This window comes from Labeo rohita, chromosome 4 (genome assembly GCF_022985175.1).
Source record: "Labeo rohita strain BAU-BD-2019 chromosome 4, IGBB_LRoh.1.0, whole genome shotgun sequence".
Taxonomy (NCBI): domain Eukaryota; kingdom Metazoa; phylum Chordata; class Actinopteri; order Cypriniformes; family Cyprinidae; genus Labeo; species Labeo rohita.
Window position 1 is genome coordinate 35,319,609 of NC_066872.1, and position 20,434 is coordinate 35,340,042.

At 35.9% G+C, this 20,434-nt stretch overlaps 1 protein-coding gene across 10 annotated transcripts in view; it reads left to right on the plus strand.

Moving 5' to 3' along the window:
* The window catches only part of grip1 (glutamate receptor interacting protein 1), a 294,443-nt gene that overhangs the window by 159,949 nt on the left and 114,060 nt on the right, over window positions 1-20,434 (plus strand). Inside the window, exon 1 of one of the 10 annotated variants that reach the window (XM_051107534.1) lies at window positions 4,384-4,971. The exons of the other annotated variants lie outside the window; for them this stretch is intronic. Coding sequence (XP_050963491.1) covers window positions 4,917-4,971 — 55 coding nt within the window. The 5' untranslated portion in view covers window positions 4,384-4,916. Of the gene's footprint in view, window positions 1-4,383; window positions 4,972-20,434 lie in introns of those variants that run through there. 10 annotated transcript variants of the gene reach the window in all.

The following is a 20,434-nucleotide window of genomic DNA, read 5'->3' on the forward strand; positions in this document are numbered from 1 at the left end:
ACCCAAAATGGTACTCATAGTCAATTTTAAGAGAGAGAAAAAGTTTTACTGCATGAGTTAAAGCTGGTTAAATATGTTAAAGGCCATTTTTAACATTTAAAACCACCTTTATAATATATGAAAGTTTAATTAAACTGAAGGAAAGACCACAATTTCAGTACTTAAGGGTAAAATCAAGTTAATTGACTACAGCTGAGGCTACATTGATTACCAAAACTGGAGACTGGGAAAGTATAAACTGCTCTAATGAATCTCAGTATCAAATGCCAGTGCCTAATTTCTCTGCAGGAATGATTTTGGCACATATTACAGCCCCCAGTATCACCATGTATCCCCCTACTCGGTTTTAAATAGACACTTCCAGCAGAACGATGTGCCCTGGCACTAAGTACACATCATTTCAAGCTGCTCCTGCAATCTAACAGTGATGTTTGTTTCTTCTAATGGCCCACAAAGCCCCAGGTTTCAGTCCAGCCGAGTGGGATGAGGTGCAAAAGATGTACGCTGTTTATGTGGGCTGCATGGTGATAATTATATATGTAACCACTTTGAATTTGTTTGAACCTACAGAAACTATGAGGTGAACTGCAGCACTGCAGTATTAAATGTGATTGAGCCATTTTGATGGATAGTGCACTGACTTCACCACTAGAGGCCACTGATGTTACACTTAAAGGAAGCCTATTGTCCTCGCCATTTCAGCACCAGTGCTGCTGGACAGCTCCCGCCATTGTCCCTGCCGCTCTTTATAGGCTGAAGGCTTTTTACTGCTTATTTATAATAGTTCAGTGCATTTGCTCTTTGTGGGGGAAAATGTTCAGAGCCTGCCTCTAGCTTGCTTGTCAAAAACACGGCGGTTCAATTTTTCATGGTCTGGTTAATCCCAACCTCAAGATATACAGCATTCATGATGATGAGAGCTAAGCTATATCCTCTTTTAGTGGAATGACATATCCTTGCTTTTAATAATAATGGTTTTATGAAACTCTGTTCTCAATTCTTCAGATTTCCTGTCTTATTTCAGAGAGCCATTAGGAGAAATCATCCTCCAAGACCACCAAGTCAAAAGGGGCGTCTTAGTAGACATGTATTTTTTATCTCTCCCTCTATAGTTTTCATAAATGCTTTCAGCATGTAATGACTAGATATGCCAGGACCCCCAACCCGGCAAGTTCGCAGCTTCGCAATTTGGTTCAATAACAGACCTCTCCGCCAGTATGTCACGTTGATGTGACAGACTACATGCACCCATGCACAACAACACCCACCAATTACTTCAATTCACATGCACGCAAATGTAAACTTGGCAGCCCTTATGGAACGGGTTCCTATTCAAGTCAGCTGTCACCTTTAGAGCTGTTATGAGAAAGCAGAAAGCATCCTACTGGTTTTGATTGGCATTGCCGCCACGCTCATCTTAGGGAAATTGATTGCACCATCCCGGGAGACGAACAAGAGACTTGATTCCCGTTATTTAAGAATGTTTCGCACATATGTGCAATCCCTGTAATGGAGATTGAGGGAGTGATCATGGACCTTGAGGATGTTGATTTGTCAGTGAGCACAAACAGAAAGATAGAAAGAGAGATAGCAAGAAAGAAAGAAAGGGTATATATATATATATATATATATATATATATGTAATGTGTGTGTGTGTGTGTGTGTGTGTGTATCATGCATTTTTAAAAGTTATTTTTATTTTTTATATAAAATATTTTTAATATTTTAATTTTTTTTTCTGATTTTTATCTAAGTATATAGATAAAAAAGTTTATATATATATATATATATATATAAAATATATATATATATAAAATACATACAAAATATATATAATTTATGAAAAAATACATTAAATGTTTATATATATATATATATATATATATATATATAAACATTTAATGTATTTTTTCATAAATTATATATATTTTGTATGTATTTTACAATTAAGATTAACTGTATGTGAATGCTATGTAAATATTTCTATTTAATCATTTCAATTATATATATATATATATATGTATATGTGTACATATATACATATATACACACACACACATATAAAAATTGTGTGTGTATATATATATATATATATATATAGTTATAAGTTAAATTTATTTTTAATTCTATGAAAAACAGATTTTTATATAATAAATATTCTAAAAAAAATTACACTTTAAACTATTAACTTATTTGAACTGTTTTGTATGTATATACTTATAGTGAGAGGAGTGTGTCCATTTTTTGTTTAAAATTATTATTTTGTGAATATTATATATTAGTATAAAGTATAAAATATTTAAACGTTCATATGCTTGAACTGTTTTTAAATATATTGTATTTAAAATTATATTTTACTTTAATATATATATATATTTATATATATATATATATATATATATATATATAATTATTATTATTAATATTATTATTGTTATTATTATTATAAGTCATATATATTTTTAACAATTTAAGAAAGAGTTTATTTGGCATTTCAAAACAGTGGCAAGTCCTTTGTTGTGTCCTGCATGTCGACAAAAAATTAAAGTTCACTTGTCAATCCATTTTGTGCAGTCTTCGAACTGATGCCTTGTTGATTAAATATTATATGCAAATGTACATCCCAAGCAGGGAACATTTGTCTTGTGGGTTTCTCATGCGGGATGCATAAATTAGAGCTTGCACAAAGTATTTTGGGATAGAGTCAAGCTGGATTTAAAGTTTTATTTGCCTCTGAATTTTTTAATTTAAAAGTTAATTTTTAATCTTTGGCCAGGCTGGAAATGACTGTAGTTTACTCAATTTGTTTCTCATCTTGGACCACATTCTTTAAATAAGAGGATGGCTGTATGTGGCACTGGAGGGTCTTAAACAGTAGGAGAGTGCCTCAGTTCACTGACATCTCTATAAAATTTGCACAGAGCTGACATAACGCTTCCATCACCAGTGGATTTCCCTTTCTGCCAGCGCGTTTCCTTCAAACAACTGTGTGCAGATCAAATTAACCGCATAACAGACAGGCTTTGCGATGCTCTTGCATGCTCTGCCCACAGAGAACCACATGCATGGTGTCCCAAAATGCATCTCTCATCTTGACGTGGTGATAGTCCAGAGCATTATTTATCCAAGTGGACAGACAAATCCCTGTATGTGTGTAATCTGATCAGTATGCTTAATCCTAGTACTAAACCTCATCCCTCTCTTCAGGAACATTGATCCACTCCACTGGACTGTCAACCTGGATGCTTGACAAAATTAAAATGAAGGGAATAAAAAGAAAATGAGGGGGGTTGAAAAGAGGGATTAGACCTCTTTGATCTCAGACACGCAGTTCGGCTGTTATCTCAGACTCTTCTTACGAGCGTCAGGGGAGGAATGGAGTATGGTGGCGATGACCTTAATACTTTCATTCACGTTAAAGACTCATTCAGCCGTATTTCGTACACAAACAGAGACAGACCCCTTTAATACGCGGTCCCTCGTCGCTAGGCTTATCGTGCCTCCAAATGTCTGATATACACCGAGATACCGCTACTGACCTAAATGCATGCTATCCGTGTTAGAAAAATGACTGCTGCTCAGCACTGAATACAGCAGCACTGGCCTGCAAATTACCCCGGTTCACTCTTGATTGGAATTAGGCATGTGTGATTGGCATTATGCAAATTTAAGAAGTAAATAAACAGACGCTATCTGCTAATTAACAGTTCGGAAATGTGTATTTGAAAGTGAGAAACAATCTTGTTGCATATTCTGAGTTTTTTTCTGCTTTTGAAGTGACAAAAATGCTTTGTTATTGTAGTTTCCTAATGGAAATTATTCTGGCTTCCTGTCAGGGGAATTGATAGGCTTTTAATTGTGCTCTTATATAAGGTTAACTTTGATTTTTCCAGCTTGAAATAGCATCTAAATGAAAACGCAAAGCCGTTGATAATATCCCTCTATCCCACATGGTTATATAATATGTTTATAAATATTATAAATGTTATATAATATAATATATGGTATAATATTATTATTTACCTATTTAATGACGGGTGCTTGCTTAGGCAGACATCACTGCTGTTATTGTTCATATGTATTGAAATTGCATAGCAACCTCTCAGAATTGTTTTTTTTTTGTTGTTGTTGTTTTTGTTTTGTGTTTTTTTGCATTGGTGAAAATTTTCTCTTTAGAAAAATATATAGTAGTTGTATATTTTCAGTTGAGGTTGGTTCCATTTTATACGAAACTGAGCTGTTACGTCAGTTTGTAGGTCAACAGAGGATGCTCATTTTCCATTGGCTCTTGTGAAACGTCCTATGGATTTAATAATTGGTTTTACGAGTAAAATTTGTTTTAGTCGAACACAAAACAGCTATTCTAAAAGCCATAGGAAATGGCTGATAGTGGCTAACTCTTTTCTAATGGACTATAAACTGTACGGCTTTGTGGGGAATCTAATTGTTCAGATTGCGAATTTATGGTAATGAATTGATTGAATTGAAACTACGCCCTCGTAAATGACAAAGTCCGTTCTCTTAATGGAAAAGTTAATTTCTGATACTTCTTGCAAATAACAGTAAGAGTGGCTCGTCTCCTGCCGTGCTCAGGTACCAGCTACTACTGAATTCACCAAGCATGCAACTTTAAAAGCCCATTCAGATCAGACCGAGTCTCAGATGAGACGCATCAGCCGCGCTCTGCGCGTTCTTCCTCTGCGCGCTTTCCAGTGGATTTTTATATGTGGGGGAAAAATATGATTTGCCATTATAAAGCACGGATCTCAGCGCTGCAGGGACGTAGTGCATGATTCGAGCTCTGCACCGCGTACGGAGCCTGCCTTCCTCCGCTGGGACACACGGCGCCTGTGCTATGTATGTGCGAGGAATCGCTTTCATCGGAGCCCTTGGATGAGCACTTCGGCTGAGCTAGTATGATAGCCGTCTCTTTCAAATGCCGATGCCAGATACTGCGGAGAGTGAACAAAGGTACGGTCTCGGTTGTTTTCATCCCTCGCTATACCTTATATGCAGCCCTCCCCGGTGCGCGAACGCGTTCTTGTATGATATTCGGACGTTTACGCAGGGCATTTAGACGCAGAGCGGGGTCACCGGACCTGATGGAGCGCAGCGGAATGAACCAGCTTTGGTCATCAAACCTCGCGCCTTTGTTTTGAAATGTTCTCGCATGAAGCCCGGGGCAAAAAAGACGCACTGAAGTATCGCTCGCCCGCCCCCCATTCATTAATATTTAACAGTGCCGTAGTTTTGGTGGTCTGCTTAGTGCACTTGTAAGAGGAATAATGCTGATATCTTTTTTTTTCTGTTTGTGTTTGCCTGACAGCTTCTCCCCTGTTAATTATTTACCTGAAGGCACACTGCTTCGTGCTGTGGTTTGGGAATAGTGTTTGTCTGTTGGATGAGAAGCACTCCTGATCCTGGTGTGAAACAGGGGCTGGGTTTGTTTTAAGCATCTCTAGTGGGAACTTAACTGAATCGTGATGAGTTACGTGTCATGTTGCATTTTGACTGGTGGGTTTCTTTGACTGAAGGCTATTTTTTTGTTTCCCCAATGTTCAATGAGCATAAATAGAGGTTTTCTATGAGTGCTACGCCAATTAATTATTTCTGTGTGTTTTTCCCTTGACTGGTTTGTGTGAGTTAGCCAACTTGGCATTGCTTAAGAGATGTGAAATGGTGGGGTTGTCATAAATACTGCAAGTTGTCCTCCCTCTGGGGAAAACACTTGACCTCAATAAGATGTGTAAATACCCAGTTGGCTGTGTTAAAAAAATAAAAGCATTTCAGCCAGAACGAAGATCCCTTTCATCCCTGGACAACTGGATTGTACTGATTTCTGCATGTAATGACTTCTGGTCTTATATAGGTGTCTGGTGTAAACTTAGGGCATCAGGTGTTTACGTCCCATGATGCTGTTGTGCGTCAGTCATATAGTTTCCCTCATGGGGTTGCCTCCTGGGGTTTAATGCGTCAGTAACACGGTTGAATGTGTCCCAAATTTGGCTTTTTTTTTTCAAGCTATGACACCAATCTGTTGTGGATGACAGTGTGAACCGCCGGAATCACAGCGAATCTGACATTTTCAGTTCAAATCTGATACACTTTCAAATGTGGAGGGAAATGGGATTTTTTACAGGTTGATAGATATATATAAAAAAGATTAAGTGGTGTTATGATTTTATGTATTAATATTGCCTGTTGTCTTATCTTGCTGTTTTTCGCAATTAGCATTTGTTTATTTTTAAAATTCATCTCAAGCCCCCTGCAGTCTGATGCATTTCGTTATATTCTGTTTACACTCATAAGAAGCATGTTTTTAATAATTGTTTTGATAATCCAACATTTAGTCGTTTTTAAAAATATGTAGTCTTTCTTCCGAGGAAAATTTAAAGCATAATATCTCATTAAATTATATGTGGCCCTGGACCACAAAACCAGTCATAAGGGTCAATTTTTTGAAATTGAGATTTATGCATGATCTGAAAGCTGTTAATATGGGACAATATTTGGGCGAGATACAACTTTTTGAAAATCTGGAATCTGAGGGTGCAAAAAAAATCTAAATATTGAGAAAATTGCCTTTAAAGTTGTCCAAATTAAGTTCTTAGCAATGCATATTACTAAGCAAAAATTAAGTTTTGATATATTTATGGTAGGAAATGTATAAAATATCTTCATGAAACATGATTTTTACTTAAAAGCCTAATGATTTTTGGCATAAAAGAAAAATCAATAATATTGACCCATACGATATATTGTTGGCTATTGCTACAAATATACCTGTGCTACTTAAGACTGGTTTTGTGCTCCAGGGTCACATATTGTGATATTTGATGACGTCATGATGAATATTCCAGAATAGGCTGTTTTATGTTTGTAGGTAATTTTAGGAATGGTACACATTTAGACTTGTCTTATACGAAGCACATTTAATAGGTCATGTAAAGAGCCTCAGAAAAAAACAGCCACTTTTGCTTGCGCTGTGAATGAAGCCTTTCATTTGGGCTGTGTGTGTATGTGTGTGTTGTTAGACACTTAGGTAGAGCCATTTGACTCATGATGAGTCAGCGAGTCGTCTGTTATGGGTGAAATGAAAGTGTATATGAGGAATGACTTATTCAAGACAGATGATGTCAGCTAATGGACACGGATGTGAAGGTTTCAGTAGACTGATGGTTCCTGGCTACAAAAGGTTAAAGCAATGTGTTATCTTCATTACATCAGAGATGTCATAATGTTGCTTTGTCTGGTCATATTAGTCAATGTTTTGCAACATCAAAAGCTAACAGTAATAAGCATTGATAGTGAAGTAAATGATAATCAGAGGGTTCTCGAATAGCCTTGAAAGATAATAACAGGCTGAAAGCATATGACTACTTACCATGTAATCACATAAATGGACATATTTTGACCAATCAGAATCAGATATTGCAGAAATCAGTGTAATAATGTGACTAACCTTCACTTTTGAAGGAGAAGTAAATGCAGCTTCAGTGGGCTCTTAAACAATCCCAGCCGAGAAAGAAGGGTCCTATCTAGCAAAATGATCAGTTATTTATTTATTTTTTTATTTTAAAGTACAATATATATACTTTTTAAACTCAAACGCCCATCTTGTGTATTCTCAGTGATGCACATGCAAACTCTGTGTAATCCAGGTCAATACAGTTAGGGTACTTTAAAAAAACTCCCATCTCATTTTCTCCTTTAGCTTCAAAATCATCCTACATCACTGCAGAAGTACCGATCCAGAAGATCAAACACCCTTTACAAAAAAGGTGAAATGGCAATGTAGGACGATTTTGAAGTTGAAGGAGAACATTTTTTGAGTTTTTCGACCTACCCTAACTGTATAGACCTGGATTACACAGAGTTCACATGTGCATCGCAGAGAATAGACAAGATGAGCATTTGAGGTTAATAAGTATATAAATTGTACATTTTTTTTTAGAAAACACCTGATTGTTTCACTAAATTAGGCTCTTTTTCCTCGGCCGGGATCATTTAAAGCCATTTGAATTTGCATTTTAGAAGTTTAAACTCACGAGCACCATAGAAGTCCACTGTATGGAGAAAAATTCTGGAATGTTTTCCTCAAGAAACATAATTTCATTACGATTGAAGAAAGAAAGACATGAACATCTTGGATGACAAAGGGGTGAGTAAATTATCTGTAATTGTTTGTTTTGAACTTCTTTATTGGAATCAGTGGTTCCATGTAGAACCTTTAACATCTGTGGAACCTTTCCATTCCATAAAAAGTTTTTAGAATTCTAAAATGTTCTTTGCACTAAGTCAAAACAATTCTTTATAGCTCTTCTTCCCTTCTGGGACCTGTTTTTAAGAGCTGAATAATGTGGATGATTTCTATCCAAAGATTGAACAGCTTCAACTTTTTTTCCTTTCACCAGGGTCCATTGCAGCTTGTTGTTGATGAATTGTCATCTCATTTGAGATTGTCTAGTGTTCCTGGCCTTAGCCGTGTGCAGCATTTGTCTTGGTCGTGGCATTTATGGTGCCATGGCCTGTCGGTTTTATATCTCTGTTTCACATTTGCAGGCATTCAGTCAGAAAATGAAAAAGAGGCCCAAGATGTTGGTTTCCTCTTAATATTATTCTGCAGAAACAGAAAGTTGTGCCTGAAAACAATATTAGAAGATTTTTGCCCACCTGAAAGGTGGGATACTACTGACAGGTTGTTGATTAAATTAACGTATTCCATATTTTTTCTCTCCAACTGGAATAAACATGCCTAGCTTCACCTCTGCAGGTGTTCTCCGAGCTGTGCCAATTATATTTTAGTTGCATGTATGGTAATGAGTCGAGCCAACCGCGCTGCCACTCACAACTGTACTGCTTTCAGGGGACACAAGGTGGGCAGAAAGATCTGGCTATATTTTATATACCGGTCACGGAAAAATGTCTGCATGTTTTGTAGATTGTATATTTGGGCTTGTGTGGGAGTTCGTGTGCTCATATGTTTCCGTCTGTGAGCTTATGTTCCAGGTTTGTGTGTCTGGATGTGGCAGCAGTGTCACGCCGTACCTACTGTAGTAATTGGTATGCTAATCGCTCCCTGACTCTGATAAGGGACATTTTTCCATTTCCATTCTTCAGCAGTCATTGGGTACACTGTAACCCTTTTGCATGGAGCTCAGTGGCTCAGGCCACCTGCTTCCTAACTGAAAAACAATTTAGAGCTCAGTTTGTAGAGCTGCATTAAGGGAACCAGCTGATAAGCTCTGATTCACACGAGATAGAAAGACAAAACACACACCTACTGAGAGACAGAAACTGCAGGGAAGAAAGAAAATAATCAGCCGTCGAATATCCTGCTACCTGTGTGAGCTAAAAGGTGCTTTTATAATGTTACAAAACTTTGTTCATCAAAGAATACTGAATGTTAAGCAGCTGTTTATAGCATTGAATTTGAACAACGTTGAACAAATCAGCATATTAGAATGATTTCTAAAGGATCATGTGACACTGAACACTGAAGTAATACAAGAATACATTACATTTTCACAAATTTTATATATCCTATGACTTATGTCATAGGATATATAAGGTCATTGTGACATTTTGCCCTTAAGTAATGTCTTGAGACCAATAAATAGGCTTGTTGTTCAGGCAGTTGAACATCGGCTACTTCAGTCATTTTTGCTTTTACACATCTCTAGGATTCGACAGCTGCTGATGCCGTGCAACTGCATGAGTATCACACCTTTTCTTGTTTCATTCACACACCGGAGGAGCTATCATGGTTTCAGAAAAGTCCACGGAGCTTCAAGCTCTTTCGCCAGGCTGGAGTTTCAAAAGAAATCTGTCAGTTTTTTTTTCTTCCCTCGGTGATGAGAGATGCTGCGTTCACCGCATCTGGCTCTTATTCATTCTGCTGGCACACGTCTATCCTGATCTCCACCGCTTTCACTTTGAACAGCCTCCATCATCCTTTTACATTTGCTTGACAGCTGGATTTAGTGCCAGAAAGAGGAGGTGGTGATGGAGGTGCTGTGTTTTGGCTCTCTCGCGTTATGGGCGCATGTTTTGAAACTGTAAAACCTAGAGGCATTACGATTTGACAGCTTCCAATGAGCGTCCTATATTTAAATCATGGCATATGGAACGGAGGAAAAGAGAACAGAGCTCATTAAGTGTGAAGTGCAGGGTCCTGATGTGTCAACCCTCAGCCTTTGCAACCATTAAAACGTATGTCATGGGAAACAAGTGTACTAATTAACTTGATTTTTACCTTTTCTGAAGAAAATATGAGAGCTTCTTGCCTGGGCAGAACTCTCTGGATCAATTCCAGGGGGTTGCTCTTGCAGTCTGATTGGTTTTAGAGTGTTTCTAGGGTGCTCTGGGTCCTTTCTGTTAAAGGGTTAGTTCACCCAAAAATGAAAATTCTGCCATTAATTACTCGTTTTCATGTCGTTCCAAACCCAGAAGACCTTTGTTCATCTTTGGAGCACAAATTAAGATATTTTTGATAAAATCCAAAAGCTTTCTGACCCTGCGTAGACAGCAACGCAACTGACACGTTCAAGGCCCAGAAAGGTAGTAAGGACATTGTTAAAATAGTCCATGTGATGTCAGTGGTTCAACCGTAATGTTATGAAGCTATGAGAATACTTTTTGTGTGCAAATAAAATAAAAAATATAAGCGCAAGCAGCGATTACCGGGGTTCAAGGGATTCTAAGGCATTTAAGCAAATATGTAAAAAGACATTGTTTACCAAGCCTGTAACCACCTAAAAAGCATTTTTGCCAAATACAGATATACACATATAAATATGTTTTTTATATTTATGACTGTTATACCACCAGCTGTGGTCTGATCTCCTTAAAACTTTGCATGCTTGTTTAGAATCACCTGTCTCCTGTGCTCACCAGATTTCATAAAGTTTTGAGTTTACCTTTAGGATTTGGGGTTAATTTGGACAGGCCTCAATACCAAATGACCCCATTATAGCTTTCCAAAGGGTAAATTTCAACTTTTTTTTTGATAATTATTGACCTAGAGAGTCCAGAGAATTGTACTCCAGTGTTTTTTCCAGATTGAGCAAAAAACCTAAGACTAGCTTGCAAAAGCAGATTTTGGACATGTTCTCAAACATTTAACAAATGATTTCATTGACAGCATTGGTTGTAGAGGCAAAGTTGTCCAGAATGAGGAGATCTATCCTACGTATATGCGATAAAACATGCAACGTACAATAGTTTACGCCCTATGCGATATCGCCCCACCAGTGACTGATTTCTTTCAAATTTCTCTCAGACTTTTGGGGCCGTAAGTTGAACAGGCCCACCTAGTTTCGTTCTGATCGGCCTCTATTAACCTTTTCTAACAAGTGCTTAAACTTCGTCGACCAGTGGCAGCCAGATACACAAATGTCCTTGTAGACACTTGTGGCACTTTGGACCAAGACTGCACAGTAATAGCCATTTTTATGTTTTATATGTTCTCTTATAGTGGCCAAGCTCTGCATTTTTTTTCCCTGTGATCTCGGATTGAGTTCTGAGTTTGGTGAAGATATCTCATTCCATTTAGGAGTTATAGGCATTTTACTAAAAGTGGCCCTGCCCCTTTTGAACGTTTTGGCGTCCCTTTGCGATGGTGAGTCGAAGGTTTAACCTTTTTTTGAGAATTATTGATATTCACTCTCCAGTAAATCTTTCTGCACTGGTTTGCAAAAAGTTTGCAAAAGTACGTTTTTCAAAAAAATGCAAAATACCCCAAAAAAAATGGGTATTTTCACTCACGATCGAATCTGGAGCCAAGGATTTCAATGAAATAAGATACTTGAGCCAGCGACTGATGGTTTAGGAGTTTTGATCGCTGTAGCGCCCCCGTCAGACCGATTGGGGCGAGCCTTGGTCACATTATAGGCGGTGTGAGTACTACCATCCCTTCAAATTTCAAGTCTCTAGGACTTACGTGGAGATCGCTGATCCGGGACCATTCTAACAATTACAATAGGGCTTCAGCGTTAAAAAAACTTATACAAACACATTCGCCTCCAGAATGTTGAAGGGATAGTTCACATGAAAGAGAAGAAATTGTTGAATAAAATTTACTACTGATGTCACATGGACTATTTGAACAATGTCCTTACTACCTTTCTGGGTCTTAAACATGTCAGTTGCATTGCTGTCTATGCAGGGTCAGAAAGCTCTTGGATTTTATCAAAAATATTGTAATTTGTGTTCTGAAGATGAACAAAGGTCTTACGGGTTTGGAACGACATGAGGGTGAGTAATTAATGACAGAATTTTCATTTTTGAGTCAACTATCTCTTTAATTTTTAGCTGCAAGAAACCTGATTCTTAGTCAAAATCAAATATCTTACTTTTACTAGCAGTTCATTTCATTGGAGATCAAAACCATTGGCTACTGTCATAGCCAACAGCCATTCAATGTGAACAAAGCTAAAACCCACTGCATTTTCAGCAGTTTTATAGTCCACCAAGTAAAAATTGAACAAGATTACATAGAAAACGAATAGCAGACCTCTAATGTCCATAGCTCAAGAGTTATGTGCTAAAGTTTTGTACTCTGTGGTTTGCTCGTCCCAGACTGCAGAAGGTTAAAGTAAATAATTCTTGTCAGCAATATCAGCTTTGTGACGTTACCTTCCTTGCATGGGCCGATGAAGTGTCAGGGCGTTGGGTCGTTCAGCTGATATGTGAGGCGATCAAGGCGACGAGAGCCTCTCAGCCTCCACTGCGTTTTCAATCAGGCCTGCCTTTTTTCAGTAGAATAACCTTTGTGCCTCGAGGAAGTCTGTTATTTTGAATGGACTACACTCTGACTCTATACTTTGTAGCCCCTGTGTAATTTTTTCCCCAAGGGTATGAATGTCACAGAGTTTTCTAAAGGTTAAGTGTATGGTTTTTTGTGCTACCTCAGATGGGAGACTGATAAGCAGCCCTCCATCTCAGCTCTGTCTGGCTGGGTTTAAATATCACCTCAGTTTGAGAAAACCCCCTGGTGTGCTTCTCGGACAGGTTAATAATATAGAAATATACCCATAAATGGCAGTCCTTCCTCAGCTGTCTCTTCTCCCGGGCCCAATTAAGTCATTTCCACCGCTGTGTCCGATTTTGGCAGGACTTGACGGCCTCCAGCTGGTCTCGAAACCCGCTGCAGGTTTGGACGGACGATGGAAACAGTCTGCTCTGGTATTATGATGTCCGTCAACCTGGACCAAGCTCATTCTACAGAGAAATCGCACCCAATTTAGCAAATAGCTATTCGGTTTAGCGCCAACCCGTTGAGGGTCTTACAAACATGTCGTACGTGCGCACAAACAAGCAGTCCTGATTCAGAACAGAAGCCTTCATTAGCCTCATTACATGCAAGACTTGCTTTGCTTTTGCCTGTGTCAGCTGCACCGCATGTGTCCTCGGGCGGTGCTGCGTGCGTGTAGCTAATTTCCCCAAATTCGTGTACTGACCCGGAGTGTCGGAGCTTGGGCTTTGAGCTTACTTAATTTTGTGGTGTCAGCATTGTTTCTCGACAGGTTGTGTAATGCGTCGCGTGTCGTCTGATTGGCTAAGTTGCCTGCAGGGTGTAATCAACTGCTTCCATATGTCCAAATAGTAAAACCAGCATAGGGTGTCATGGAGACTGAATACAGCCAGGCTGATGGCAAATATGAACAGCAGGCGTGAATAAACAGTCAATAGACTATTTTGGCTAGTGGTTCAATGTAAACATTGGCAACACATCAAATATTGTATCGAAATGCACTTGTTTTGGTATAAATGTACTGATGATAGTGTTCTCGCTATGCTAAACAGTGAGCTAGGGCTGTGTGATTTGAGTAAAAAACTGAATTATAATTTTTCGATTAAAAGATTTACGTTTTATTTATTGTTTGTTTGTTTGTTTGTTTATTTGTTTGTATGCCTGCACAATTTGTACAACACATTTGTGATTTATACATCAGTAGAACTTTATTTTTATTATTTTTGTTGTTATACTATTATATATAATTATTAAAAATAAAATCCATTTTAGAAGTATTTAATAAAATAATAATATTTTTGTTGTTATATACTATATACAATTATTTAAAAATACATTTTTAAAAGTATTTAAGAAAGATATATTATTATTAATAATAGTAATAGTAATAATAATAATAAACAGTTGTTATATGTTATTAAATGCAAGTATTTTAAAAATACAGTATTTAAGAAAAATGTAATAAATATAATAATAATAATAACTGTTGTTATATTACACACAATTATTTAAAAATCATTTTAAAAAAGTATTCAAGAAAAATGTAGTAGTAGTAATAATCATAATGGTTGTTGTTGTTATACTATTTTATACAGTTATTTTAAAAATACATTTTAGAGTATTTAAGAAAGATCTAATAAAATAAAATAATAATTGTAATATACTATAAACTACAATTATACAAAATGTATTTAATGTATATAAACTATGTACAGTATGCAAAAATGTTTTTTAAAAATACATTTTAAAATTTAAGAAAAATAATAATTGTTGTTGTTGTTGTTGTTGTTGTAATGTACTGTTATTTTATAAAAATTATTCAAAAAATACATTTAAAAAAATTGTATTTAAGAAAAAAATAAAATGAAATAATAATAATAATAATAATAATAATAATAATAGTTGTTGTTATACTATTATTTTATACAATTATTTAAAAATACATTTAAAAAAGTGTTTAAAAAATATTTTTTGATTATGATTGATTATTTTAACTACATTTTAAAAATAGAGTATTTAAGAAAGGTGTAATAAAAATATAACAATAATAATTGTTGATATTATATGCTATATTCACTTATTTAAAAAAACATTTTAAGTATTTAAGAAAAATGTAACAAAATATTATTATTATTTGACAGTACAACTGTACATTTACAATATTTAACACTCTTAATTTCTTAAAAAGATTTATTTTGGTGGCAAACTGCAGGTACACTGTAATTTTTTTTTGTTCCTAGTTAAAATGGATGATTGGAGTGTGTTTTAAAAGAAAACACAATTTCAGGCTTTCTACTCCAACATTTCACACTAAATTCAGTAAATTACTTGCAGTTTCTTTATTTCTAACTTCTATTTTTTTTTTTTTTTTTTTTTTCATTGTAGCCCTGAAAGTTTCTGTTTTGTTGACAACAGCTGTTTTATAAGTGCTTCTGACAATAATAGAAGATGATGTTTGGTGCATTTCATATTCCCAAATGCACATTATGTGTGATGTAATATCACAGCATATTCATAAATGAGTTTGTGTGGATTCACAACCCTGGAGTGGTCACCTACCATTCCAATGTACTCAGATCCTCCAGCAAAAACTTTCCCCCCAAAAATCCCTTTATTTTTTTAGACTGCGTGGGCTTTACTTTGGAGAAACCATCCGGATGGAGTGTTGATCCTGTGGGGAGAAACACAACATTCGGTAGCAGCGGGCGGTAATGGGGCTTGTGCTTAGGAAGCGAAGGGGAGGGAAAGATGAGGTAGAGAGGTAGATGTATGTTCTCTGTCGTTCTCAATCTTCTCTCCCGGCTAGGATTCCTCCAGAGTTGGTGGAGTGAAAGAGAACAAACAGTTTGTTCCTCTTGCCCAGTGAGCAAGTCTCCCCCTCCACCATCTTTGCTTTGATTTCTTCTTTTTTTTTCCCTCCTTCTTCTACACTCGGGGAGCACTGAAGTTGTGAGGCGATGTTATAGCGTGCTGCTCTAATATAATGCACTTGTGGTGCCTGCTGCTCTCTATCACACACATTTCGGTTTACTGAGAACATCAAAGACCCGTAGAGTTAATAAGTGATATGTTCAGGAACTTCAAATATTTGTGAATTGCAAATTTAAAGCAATAGTTCACCAAAAATTCCCTGTGCCAGACTGATTCAATCAGTGACTGCTGGGTTTGTGAGATCTTGATTCACTAAACAGTCCAGCTCAGAAGAGATTAGAATTATAATTTTTAGTTCAATAAGTGATATTGATATTGATTCAGTTATAAACTGATTCAGTTCATTCAGTGGAAGATTCATCAGACTGATTCAATCAATGACTCCTGGGTTTGTGAGTAATGATTCACTAAACATATAATTATAATTTGCAATTTAATAAGTGAATTCGATATTGATTCAGTTATCAGCTGATTCAGTTTATTCAGTGGAAGGTTCATCAGACTGATTCAATCAGTGACTCCTGGGTTTGTGATTGTAAGATCTTGATTCACTAAACAATCCAGCTCAGAAGAGATTATAATTAGCATTTCAATAAGTGAATTTGATATTGATTCAGTTATCAGCTGATTCAGTTCATTCAGTGGAAGATTCATCAGACTGATTCAATCAATGACTCCTGGGTTTGTGAGTAATGATTCACTAAATATATAATTATAATTTGCAATTTCATAAGTGAATTCGATATTGATTCAATTGTCAACTGATTCAGTTCATTCAGTGGAAGATTCATCAGACTGATTCAGTCAATGACTCCTGGGTTTGTGAGTAATGATTCACTAAACATATAATTATAATTTGCAATTTAATAAGTGAATTCGATATTGATTCAATTGTCAACTGATTCAGTTCATTCAGTGGAAGATTCATCAGACTAAATCAGTCAGTGACTCCTGGGTTTGTGAATACTGATTCACTAAACATATAATTATAATTTGCAGTTCAGTAAGTAAATTTGATATTGATTCAATTATCAACTGATTCAGTTCATTCAGTGGAAGGTTCATCAGATTGATTCAGTCAGTGTCTCCTGTGTTTGTGAATCTTGATTCACTAAACAATCAAGCTCAGAGGAGATTATAATTATAATTTGCAGTTCAATAAGTGAATTTGATGTTAATTCACTTATCAACTGATTCAGTTTATTCAGTGGAAGGTTCATCAGACTGATTCAATCAGTGACTCCTGGGTTTGTGATTGTGAGATCTTGATTCACTAAACAATCCAGCTCAGAGGAGATTATAATTAGCATTTCAATAAGTGAATTTGATATTGATTCAGTTATCAGCTGATTCAGTTCATTCAGTGGAAGATTCATCAGACTGATTCAATCAATGACTCCTGGGTTTGTGAGTAATGATTCACTAAATATATAATTATAATTTGCAATTTAATAAGTGATTTCTATATTGATTCAGTTGTCAACTGATTCAGTTCATTCAGTGGAAGATTCATCAGACTGATTCAATCAGTGACTCCTGGGTTTGTAATTGTGAGATCTTGATTCACTAAACAATCCAGCTCAGAAGAGATTAGAATTAGCATTTCAATAAGTGAATTTGATATTGATTCAGTTATCAACTGATTCAGTTCATTTAGGGGAAGATTCATCAGACTAAATCAATCAATGACTCCTGGGTTTGTGAGTACTGATTCACTAAACATATAATTATAATTTGCAGTTTAGTAAGTAAATTTGATATTGATTCAATTATCAACTGATTCAGTTCATTCAGTGGAAGATTCATCAGACTGATTCAATCAATGACTCCTGGGTTTTTGAGTAATGATTCACTAAACATATAATTATAATTTGCAGTTCCGTAAGTGAATTTGATTGTTAATTCTGTTATCAATTGATTTAGTTCATTCAGTGGAAGATTCATCAGACTAATTCAAATAGTGGGTTTGTGAGTCTTGATTCACTAAACAATCCAGCTCTGATTAAATGATAATTATAATTTGCAGTTCAATAAGTGAATTTGATATTAATTCTGTTGTCAACTGGCTCAGATTTCAATGAGTCTTGATTCACTAAACAGTCCCGCTCAGAAGAGTCATTTGATTTTGCTTTTTTTGTGTAAACCGTTCTTTTCAATGGTGAAAATGAGACAATCTTTATTATCTTTGCTGGAGATAAGTTATGTTTTACCCTTTCGACACACAGTTTTATCTACATTTTGCCCACTGAGAAAATCTTGACATTTCTGAACGCATATGGTGCTGTAGTACTATATTACCATGGCTGGCAGCAGTTTTCATCTTTTAAAATGCCGTTCTGCACCTTCCCTTTATGGAGGTCAAAGAGTCACTTTCATTAGATTCATTCATTTGGCTTCTCATGAATTTCTAACATGTCTTGCAGTTTGAATTTTAGCTTTTAAATGGATTGGCCTCTCAAGCACTTCACACAGCCAATTACCCACTGCAGTGGCCTTCAGTGGGAGCCGGAGCACCCCTCACCTGCTCAGCAGATAAGCTTCAGAGACGAGCGCCGAACGCAGTGGGTTGAAATGAAAGGTAGAATCAGTCTGAAGAGTTAGCCACTTATCCACAGGAGGGAGGCTGCCCAAGGGCTGCTTGAGTTGGTTGGTGACACTGTAGGGAGTCTTAGCAAATGAAAATCCGTCTTCCGCGAACAGTCATTTGTTTTTATTTGTCCCAGGGCTCCCACCACCTTCCTTGCTTTCAGTTTACCGAATAACAGAAAAATGCAACTCATGCACATTTTGCTCTTTAAAATTTTTTTTCCAGTGAGTTGATTCAAACTGTGAGAAATTTGTGTGCCAGATGGATATTAAATGTAATTTTGTTTTAGGATTTTGATCAAGAAGCACCACTCTTGACCTTTACAATAAACTAAACTAAACTAAACTAGAATAAAAATAAGTGCATGATACCCCTAAATAACACAAAGATTTTTAGTTTTGTTTCTTTTGTTTTGAGGTTTTGATCAAGAAGCACCACTCTTGATCTTTAAAATAAAAAAATAAAATAAAATAAAATAAAACGTGCATGACACCCCTAAATAAAACAGATTTGATAATAATAATAATAATAATAATAATAAATAATAATAATAAAAACTGCACCACTAGACCACTGTTTTGTTTTGTTGTTTTGTTTTGTTTTGTTTTGATCAAGAAGCACCACTCTTTAAAATAAAATAAAATAAAATAAAATAAAATAAAAGTGCATGAAACCCCTAAATAACACGGATTTTAATAATAATAATAATAATAATAATAATAATAATAAAACTGCACCAGTGGACCACAGTTTTGTTTTTTGTTTTTTGGATTTGTTTCTTTTGTTTTGGGGTTTTGATCAAGCACCATTCTTAAAAAAAAAAAAAATTAAAATTAAATTAAATTAAAGATTAAGTGCATGACACCCCCAAATAACACAGATTCTAATTATTGTAGTTACAGATAATAATAATAATAATAATAAACTTCTGTACCACTAGACTTCTGTTTGTTTTGTGTTGTTTTTGTTTTGGGGTGACCAAGAAGCACCACACTTGAACAAGAAATAAAATAAAATATAATATAAAATAAAATAAAATAAAATAAAATAAAATAAAATAAAATAAAATAAAATAAAATAAAATAAAAAAAGTGTATGACACCCCTAAATAACATAAAGCCTATTTTATTCACCAATGCAGACCTTTAAAATAAAAATAAAAAATAAGTGCATGACACCCCTAAAAATTTTGATTAAAGATACAATATATGCAATAAAACATTAGACTACTATTTTTTTTTTTCTTTTTGGCTAAGTGATACAGGAGCATCTCTCTGGACCAAAATAAAACTGAAATAAAATGATCAAAATGAAGTGCATGACACCCCTTCATTTTTCTATATCAGCATTGTACTGTTCAGTTGCTTTTCTTTAATAGGCTGGAAAATCACAAGAACAGAAGAGAGAGAACTTGCTATAGGGCACTTTTTTCCTCTATTTATCTTCTGATATTCTTCATTTGGCGGCCCACCAATTCAACAGCCCAACCGTGTGAACCTACTCTGGGATCATCTGCTGCTTTGGGTCCAGTATGGTCAGTAATGAGCTCAGTGATGGAGTTTGGGTCAGGGTGAGACTCGAAGTGTTTAAATGTGCTTCGAGCCACCAGCTGCAGAGTCCAGAGGTGAAGGATTACATAAATTTCCTTCGAAGACGTTCCCGCTGCGGAGTACCAGCAGCAGGTGCTGACGGGAGGATTTATAGCTCTGGATGGGACTTATACATAGGGGTTATAGCTCTGATTTCTGCAACTTCTGAATACTTTTCACACTTTTCTATGATCAAACACTGCAGTCAATACTCATGTTCTGTTTGGGGTTTGATAAGTCCAAGGTCATCTTATAAAATTTATTCTGAGATATTCAGAATGCATCGAGATTCTCTCTGAAACCTAGCTTTTAACCTCACACTCAAATACTCACAGAGAAGAGCATTGTGTAATTCCATGTAATTGCGATTCTTTCTGGAATCGATTCTGCAAGTTGTGCGATTTTCCGAATGCATTGCGAATCTCTGTAGAATTGATTTTGAACAGCAGAAACAGAATGCTTTATGATGCGAGATTAATGTAAACACAGTCCACTGTGAACACCTTTGCCATTACAGGAATAAATGACATTTTGAAATGCTAAAATTGGAAATTTTATATTTGTAATATTATT